Source organism: Mesoplodon bidens, assembly GCF_964165515.1.
Source record: "Mesoplodon bidens genome assembly, chromosome: 7".
Taxonomy (NCBI): Eukaryota; Metazoa; Chordata; class Mammalia; order Artiodactyla; family Ziphiidae; genus Mesoplodon; species Mesoplodon bidens.
In genome coordinates, this window is record NC_138164.1 from 102,434,106 (window position 1) to 102,443,115 (window position 9,010).

General features: G+C 52.3%; 1 protein-coding gene across 2 annotated transcripts in view; it reads left to right on the forward strand.

Moving 5' to 3' along the window:
- Positions 1-3,004, forward strand: part of CREB3L1 (cAMP responsive element binding protein 3 like 1) — a 35,277-nt gene extending 32,273 nt beyond the window's left edge. Inside the window, exons 11-12 of one of the 2 annotated variants that reach the window (XM_081239261.1) lie at positions 1,798-2,069; positions 2,252-3,004. In XM_081239261.1, the coding sequence (XP_081095387.1) occupies positions 1,798-2,069; positions 2,252-2,473 (494 nt within the window). In that variant the 3' untranslated portion in view covers positions 2,474-3,004. The remainder of the gene's footprint in view (positions 1-1,797; positions 2,070-2,251) is intronic. The other variant, XM_081239262.1, reaches the window with a different exon arrangement.
- Positions 3,005-9,010: the final 6,006 nt, after the last annotated feature.

Sequence of the window (9,010 nt, forward strand, 5' to 3'; positions counted from 1 at the left end):
TCAACAGGAAGGAGTGCCAGGATCCACTGGTAATGTCTGTCATGGGCAGAGGCAGGGTAGTGGTAGTGTGAGCTCAGATAGCTACCATCCCACAGGGGACTGTGAGGATTGCTAAGAAGAGCATAGAGCTTCAGAGTCAGTCATATCTGCCACTCACTAACTGCGTGACCTCAGGCATGTGTCTTAAGCACGCTTAATTTCAATTTCTTTATCTTGAAAATGGGAGTTACAAGTTCCACACTTCCTGAGCACATTTGTCGTGAAGACTAAACGACATGGTGCCCAAAGGCCGTTAGCACAGTGCCTGGTACACAGGAGGCACCTACTAAATGAACACAATCGCTTCCTTTTTGATGAGCTCACAAGAGGAGAGAAAAGATACAACACACAGTGGCAAGGGGAGAACTAGTATAGGGTGCAGTAAAAAGTAGTATGGGTTTCCAGAAGCAGAGGATACTTCAGATAGACCTACAGAGGAACTTCCAGACAGTCCCTCATCATTTACCAGGAGTGAGTTATCCAGCAGGGCCGGAGGAGGAAGAGGAAACAGATGGGAGGTCAGAGAGAGAGAGGAGCTGGGGAGGGGTGAGTTTCAAGGAGGGATACTTCAGGGAGGATGAGCTAAGCCTGCAGGGCCTTGAGGGGAGGAAGTGGCGTAGGGAGGGTTAGGGGAAGAGGAAGCAGAGGCGGGGAGTGAAAACCACTCCCTGGACCAGAGCAGCCTGAGAAGGAGAGAACAGGACAGTTACTAAGGGAGGTGGGTGGCAGGGATGTAAGGTCTTGAGAGCCACGTGTCCATTTTCCCAAGGCCTGAGGGGCCTATGTGTGTTGGGAGGTACAGAGAACCTTGGAGAGGAAGGAATGGAAATGGGTAGGGGGGCTGGGGTTAGGGGGAGAGGGAGGGAGGGAGTGTTGATGGACAAAACCAGAGTCAGAGGAGCCAGAGGAGCGAGGGAATGAATGAGCCCCTCCGAGTGAACACAGTGGGTTTCAGGCCCAGTGTCCGCAGGGCGAAGAGGAGGAGATGACCTCTGGAGCAGGCTGGCTTACAGAGCTGGTGCACCGCACAGCTCCAGGGGCTCCGCTCACATAGACTGTGAGATCCGGGCCCTGAGAGTGAGAAGGGCGGTGGTGGGTCCTGGAGTCAGGCACGCCTGGGTTTGCATCTCACCTTCAGTGCAGACTAGCCTGGGACAGCGTGCCTGGCAACCTGGAGCCTCAGTTACCTGTTCTGTGAAATGGAGCTAAAAATATCTCATTCCAAGAGTTTCTGTTAATGATTTGATATAGGTTAAAAGATGCCTACAATGCCTGGCACGAGATAGATATCCAAAAAATGTGTTTTTTGTTTTTTGTTTTTGTTTTTTTGCATTTCCCTGAAGGGCAGACTAGGGCCTAGAATGGGAAAAAGATTAATTCAAGGTCTCACAAAAAGTGAGTGGTACAGTAGGATCAGAACCCAGGTCTTAGATGCCCCAGCCCAGTACCCTCTGCTTAGGAAGATCTAACTTTCTCTTAGTGCAGTTTCAATCACTCTATTATCTCATTTAAACCTCACATCAACAGGAGGTTAGCCCTCGTATTCCTATTTTACAGGTGAGCAAACTGAGGCTCAGAAAGGTGAAAGCAAAGGCATGACTTGCCTGCAGTCACACAGCTCAGAATTGCTAGAGCTGGGGTTCAGATCCAAGCCCGTAAGATTCCAGGGCCCAGGTCCTTAAACACCAGGCCCTGAATGTGGCCTGGATGGGGAGGGAGCCTCTTGGCACCATGGCTCACCCTGAGCGCCTTCTCCAGTGCCCTCCCGAAGCCTCCTGTTCTATGATGAGGGGCCAGGCTCGTGGGAGGATGGCCGCAGCGCCCTGTTGCCCGTGGAGCCCCCGGATGGCTGGGAGATCAAGCCCGGGGGGCCGGCGGAGCAGCGACCCCAGGACCACCTGCAGCATGACCACCTGGACAGCACCCACGAGACCAGCAAGTACCTGAGTGAGGCCTGGCCCAAGGACGTCGGTGGAAACAGCACCAGTCCTGACTTCTCCCACCCTAAGGAGTGGTTCCACGAGAGGTGGGTGGGTGACCCCTTCCCTTCCTGGGGTCCCAGGCTCCCCCTGCCCTCTGCCTGCCCCCGGTCCCCGTGTCCTCAGCCACACCCTCCCAAGGCCCCATCCCTCCCGTGTCCAGATCCAGCTTGCAGAGGGGCGAGAGGGTCCTCCCTGGACAGAGTCACCCCTGACTTCTCTTCTCTCTCTAGGGATCTGGGCCCCAACACCACCATCAAACTCTCCTAAGCCGTGCCAAGACCCAGGACACAGGACGTACCCTCTGGCACTCAGAAGAGGGGTTGTCTTGCTCACTAACCCGGATCCGGCTAGTACCCCTGCCCCCTGGGGTCCGTCTTCCCCCCAGCCCACCTTTGCCCCAGATCTTGACTTGGGGCCTCTCCTCTCCCCGCACATTTGGACTGTCCCCTTAGGCCAACCGCTCTGTTCTCACCACCACTCCACAGCCATCCGTCCTTCTCAGATAAACCACTCACTGGGTTACCTTTCTCATAACGACCAACAGGACCACTGCCTCCCTGCCCCAGCCCCGCCACACACACACACACACACACACACACACACACACACACAAACACAAACACACAAACACACACGTCAACAGACTGACACCCCCCCACCCCTCCCCCCACTGTACAGAGACCAAGAACAGAAATTGTTTGTAAATAATGAACCTTATTTTTTATTATTGCCAATCCCTAAGATATTGTATTTTACAAGTCTCCCTCCGACCTGCACCCCTCCCTTGTTTTATATTTTATGAAGTTAGTGCGGGCTTTGCTGCTCCCTGGCCCAGGAAAGAGGGTCCCCCCCACCCCTCACCTGGCCTCCCCCTGCCGCTGCCCAAGCCGCTGGGCCTTTTTAATTGCCAAACTGCTTCACCCATCAGCTCAGCACATGCTTTAAGAAGGCATAAGTAAAAAAAAAAAAAGATGCAGCATCAATTCCTGACTTTGTGCCTTTCTTCATGGTTGGGCTGGGGGTGGGGGGTGGGACTGAAGGATGAGGGAGTAAGAAGGGTAAGTTTATTTTATATTCTGACTGGAGGTGATTGGGGGTGAGCGGTTTGAGAAAGCATTTGCGTTGAGTTCCCTCTTCCAGCCAGGCACAGAGTTCAAACTAGGTGGTCAAAGAATTCTGCAGCAATTCCCCCACCCCAAGGCTCCTCCAAGCACCTACGATTGCTGAGTATGGAAGCAGAAAAGCATATAAGCCACCAAGATGGACTTTAGGGGGTGGCAACTGTGATAACGAGCACCTAGGGTGGCCAGGAGCTGCACCAGGCACTGTATATGCCGTACTCAGGTTGGTCCTAAGACCTGCCAATTTCTTGGTTCTTGTATCCTTTGCTTCGGCTGGATTAAAAGCACAGACTTCGCGGGGCTTCCCTGGTGGCGCAGTGGTTGAGAGTCCACCTGCGGATGCAGGGGACGTGGGTTCGTGCCCCGGTTCGGGAAGATCCTACATGCCGCGGAGCAGCTGGGCCCGTGAGCCATGGCCACTGGGCCTGTGCTCTGCAAGGGGAGAAGCCACAGCAGTGAGAGGCCTGTGTACCGCAAAAAATAAAAAAATTAAAAAAATAACGCGCAGACTTCAGAGTAAGAAGAGCTGCCTTTGGCTACTGGAGCTGCCACTTGCTAGCTATGTGCGGTGGGCAGGATTCCAGTATGACTCCAAGGTTCCTGCCCCCTGGCATACACACACCCTGTTTCATCCCTTCCCCTAAGGTCTTGAGCAGACCTGTGAATGTGAGGGGCTGTCACTCCCGTAATTAGGTGACCTTTCATGGAAAAAGTAAAGGGATTTTGCAGGTGTAAGTAAGGTCCCAAATCAGTTGATTCTGAGTTAATTAAAAAGGAGGTTATCCTGGGTGGGCCTGACCTAATCAGGTGAGAGCCATTAAAAGAGGGACTGAGCCCTTCCTGAAGAGATAGTCTCCTGCTGGCCTTGAAGAAGCAAACAGCCATATTGTGTGAACCACATGGAGAGGGAGGCCTCTAGGCGCTGAAGGCCTCATGCTATGGTGGCAAGACATCGGATTCTGCCAACAACCTGAGCAGCTTGGAAGAGGGCCTCAGCTCCAGATGAGACCCCAGCCCAGCCAACACCTGGACTGCCACCTGGTGAGAGCCTGAGCACAGGACCCAGCTGAGCTGTACCCAGATGTGAGCCATGGACACTGAGATCATACATGTGTTGTTGTTGTTTTTTTTTTGTGGTACGTGGGCCTCTCCGTGCTGTGGCTTCTCCCGTTGCGGAGCACAGGCTCCGGACGCGCAGGTTCAGCGGCCATGGCTCACGGGCCTAGCCGCTCTGAGGCATGTGGGATCTTCCCGGACTGGGACACGAACCCGTGTCCCCTGCACCAGCAGGCGGACTCTCAACCACTGCGCCACCCGGGAAGCCCATACATGTGTTGTTTTAAGCCATGTTTGTAGTAATTCGTTATGCAGTGTAGGAAACTAAGACACTACGTAACCTGAACCTCTCTGAGCCTCCACTTCTCCGTTTGTAAAAAGAGGATATAACTAAGATTCAGTACATGAGGCTGTTGTAGGGATTCAATGAGGTAAATCATATAAGGTGTTTAGAACAGGGCCCAACGTATACTGGCTCTGAGAAAGATTAGCTGTGCATTTAGAGGCAGTATCAATACAGTGAGCTAAGGGCCAAGCTAGGGGTGCTATTCTAAGCACTGAGGAGGGTGCCTCACCCAGACAAGCAGTAAGGGCTTCCTGGAAGAGGTGACATGAAGGACTGTTGGAAGTAGGCAGGAGAGAGAAAGGGGCATTCCAGAAAGAAACAGCCTGGGCTAAGGCCTCAAAGGTGGGAGAGAGAGCAGGAAAACTTCAAGAACAGTTTCAGAACAGCCAGAAGGTAAAGGGCAAAGATGCTGAGAACTGAGGCTGGATAGTGATCAGGGCCCAGATCCAGAAGGGCCTTGAATGCCTTGCTCTGGCATTTGGACTTTATCATGCAGGCATGATACTTTCATACTCGGAAGAAGGGGCCTGGTGGTGGGATGACACCTGGGCCAGCCGCCCACCAGAGGAAAAGATGGACAAGACCAGACCGAACTATGGAGCCGCAGAATTGGCCTTCAAGGGACTTCCCTGGCAGTCCAGTGGTTAAGACTTTGCCTTCCAATGCAGGGGGTGCGGGTTCGATCCCTGGTTGGGGAGCTAGGACCCCACATGCCTTGCGGCCAAAAAAACAAAACATAAAACAGAAGCAGTATTGTAACAAATTCAATAAAGACTTTAAAATGGTCCACATCAAGAAAAATCTAAAAAAAAAAAAAAAAGAATTGGCCTTCAAGCCCTACCGCTATCCTCCTCCCACAGCCTCATCTTGACCACTTGATGGGGACCTCATTGCCTGCTGCTGGGCATCAGTTTTAACTGCTAGAATACGCAGGCCTTTGCAGCAAGGCCATTAAAGTCTGGGCTCTGGGCCAAAGCTATGATTATTATTAAAATAACTTTTAGCACACCCCCTTTCCTGATTGATTCATCCATTCTCTCTATTAGTCATTCAACAAACTGCCTTCAAAGGTCTCCCAGGCTTGTGGAGGAGGCTGGGGAGTAAACCAGTCATCAGAGCCAATGTGATGGAGGGGTGTACAGGAAGCTAAGGAGATGCAGAAGAATGTCATGTAATTCAGATTCTGTGGGTCAGGGAGGGCAACTTGGACTGAGTCTTAAAGGATGGGTAGGAGTTGGCGAGGTACAGAAGGGGTTAGGGTGTTTGGGGTGGAGAGAATGTCAGGTGCAGACACAGAGCCATGAAAAGCAGGGCCAGGACCGGGGTGAGGCAAGGGGGTGATTAGCGTGCAAAATTTAAAGAGGCACTTGTACAGCCCTGAGAGTGAGTACCTCCTTAAATCTGGCACCCTAGGAGCCCCAACTTGCTTCACTCTCATCCCGGCCCTGATAGAAAGTAGGGCCCTTGCAGGGATCTAAAGAAAGAACATGTTATCCTGAAGGTGATAGAGAGCCGCGAATATTTTTAAGCCGGAGCGTGAGATAATCAGATTTGTCTGTCCTGGGGCTCTGCAGGGGGTATAGCGAAAGATTCCAGAGATAATTAGAAGGAATTATCAACAGGCTTTGACATCAAATTGGCTGTGGAGTGCAAGAGGGAGGGTGGAGCCCGGCATGACATTTAGGTGTCTGACTTGGAGGCCACGGTGGTGGTGGATGAGACCTTTCGCTGAGACAGGGAATGCAGGAGGAAGAGCATGTTTGGAGAGAAAAAGAATTCGTTTTATCGTATCTTGCATTTGAGCTGCCTGTAGAATGTTCACATTAGCATGCAAGTCTAGGGCTTGGCAGAAAGGGATCCCAGGCAGATTAGAAAATTGTCAGCATCCAAGTGGTATGTTAAAGTCTTGGGTCTGCATAAAGTGAAGAGAGATTTAGGGAAGGACTCCGGGGAAGTTGGACATTAAGAGACAGTAGAGGAAGAGGAATGAACAAGAAGGCTGAAAAGGAATGGTCGGAGAGGGGAGAAAAACCAGGAGAGGTGAGTGCCCCAGAAACTGATGGAGAGAGCTTCCAGGAACGGTGCTCACAAGTGTCAGATGCTATCTGAGCGGCTGGAAAAGATGAGAAGACAACGTGTCTATTTGCTTTGGTAATAAGGAGGTCACCAGTGACTGTGGCTGGAGCTGTGTAGGGAAGAACCGGGTGGAAGTGAGGACAGGTGGGTCGGATGTGAAGACTGGGGTAGACGGGGGATGTAGTGAACACTTGTCAAGAGGGTGGCAACTAGAGGGGGGATGTAGGTGAGATCAAGAGCAGTTTGGGGCTGCTCTTTTAGATGGGGGAGAGTTGACCATGGTTATTTCTAGAAGACAAAGACCCAATAGAGAGGGAAGATGATGGATGATGCGGGTGGGTGGGGGAGGGGAAGGGATCCAGGGAGCAGGTGGAAGGATCCACTTTTTTTTTTTTTTTTGCAGTACGCGGGCCTCTCACTGCTGTGGCCTCTCCCGCTGCGGAGCACAGGCTCCGGACGTGCAGGCTCAGCGGCCATGGCTCACGGGCCCAGCCGCTCCGCGGCATGTGGGATCTTCCCGGACCGGGGCACGAACCTGTGTGCCCTGCACTGGCAGGCGGACTCTCAACCGCTGCGCCACCAGGGAAGCCCCACTTTTTTTTTTAAAGAAATACTTTATTACTTTTTTAAAGATTGATTTATTTTTAATTTTATTTATTTATTTATGGCTGCGTCTGGTCTTAGTTGCAGCACGTGGGATCTTCGTTGAGGCATGCGGGATCTTTTGTTGCGGCACGCAGGCTTCTCTCTAGTTGCCGCATGCGGATTTTCTCTTCTCTAGCTGTGGTGTGTGCGGGCTCCAGGGTGCGTGGGCTCTGTAGGTGTGGCGCTCAGGCTCCAGAGCGCGTGGGCTCTGTAGTTTGCGGCACGCGGGCTCCAGCTGAGGCACGGGAGCTCAGTAGTTGTGGTGTGGGGGCTTAGTTGTCCCGCGGCATGTGGGATCTTAGTTCCCTGACCAGGGATCAAACCCGCATCCCCTGCATTGCAAGGCAGATTCTTTACCACTGGACCAGCAGGGAAGTCCCAAGAGATCCACTTAGGACTGGAGAAGCCTAGACAGAAATGGAGGGCACGCTGTGGGTGCAGAACATGGAGAGACAGGAAACTGAGGGAGCCCCCATAAGGCTGTGAAGTTTGGGGATGGGGCAATGGAGAGGGTGGGCATGGGAGTTGCACTGGGGAGAAGGGGGAGAGTTTGAAATAGTCACTCAGAGGAGTAGGAGACAAAGCCCCATCCTTCAACAGATATTTACTGGGACTTCCCTGGTGGCACAGTGGTTAAGAATCTGCCTGTCAATACAGGGGGCACGGGTTCGACCCCTGGTCCCAGAAGATCCCACATGCCGCGGAGCAGCTAAGCCCGTGTGCCACAACTACTGAGCCTGCGCTCTAGAGCCTATGATCCACAACTACTGAAGCCCGGGTACCACAAATACTAAGCCCATGTGCCGCAGTTACTGAAGCCCGCACACCTAGAGCTCATGCAACAAGAAAAGCCACCGCAATGATAAGCCCATGCACCACAACGAAGAGTAGCCCCTACTCGCCACAACTAGAGAAAGCCAGCACGCAGCAACGAAAATCCAACACAGCCAAAAATTAAAATTTTTAAAAACCAAATATTTACAGAGTACCCCTTATGTACATGGCACCATGCTGACCTTGGAGCACAAACAAGACCCAGCTCCTGATAGCAAAGGGCTTGAAATCTAGCATCTTCCCATTATTGATTTGTGACCACCCACCAAGCATTGGACTGAGAACTTTACATGTCCCAGTTAGGAATCAAAATAATCTTAAAGGGTGAGTATTTTTATAGATGAAGAACGTGGGGTTCAGAGAGGTGAAATGACTTGACCAAGGTCATGCATCTAGTAAGTGGCAAAGTGGGTATTTGAAGACAGGTCTGTTTGGCTTCAGAGCTTATGTTGCCCCTCCAGCTCTCCAGCTCTCATCCCAGCACGCCTTCCTCCCTCCTTCCCCACAGCCAAGCTTCTTATTCTTGCACAAGATCCAAGCACAGTGGGGTGTCCTGGAGCCCAGGGTTTGGCAAGTTGGTCAAAGCATGGTCATCTGCAGTCACCACTCTATGCCTGTCCATCCCAGGCAGTCTTCCCCACCTGTGTTAGGAGGCAGGGTTAATCCCCTCGCACGAGCCACCTGTTGACATCCCGCCTCCTCAGCGCTGTGTCACTGCTGCTAAGGGGGCACATCCCCAGTATGGCCCCAGTGATGGAGCTGCAGCCTCCGCACTCTACTGTCAGCCCTGGCAGCTGGCCTTGCCGCAAACACGTGTGATGGCTTTCACAGGGCCAGTCATCCTGCTCAGATTGCCACAACAAACCCTTTATTACACCTGGAAACCAAAGCTGTAGCAGCAGGGAGAGCAG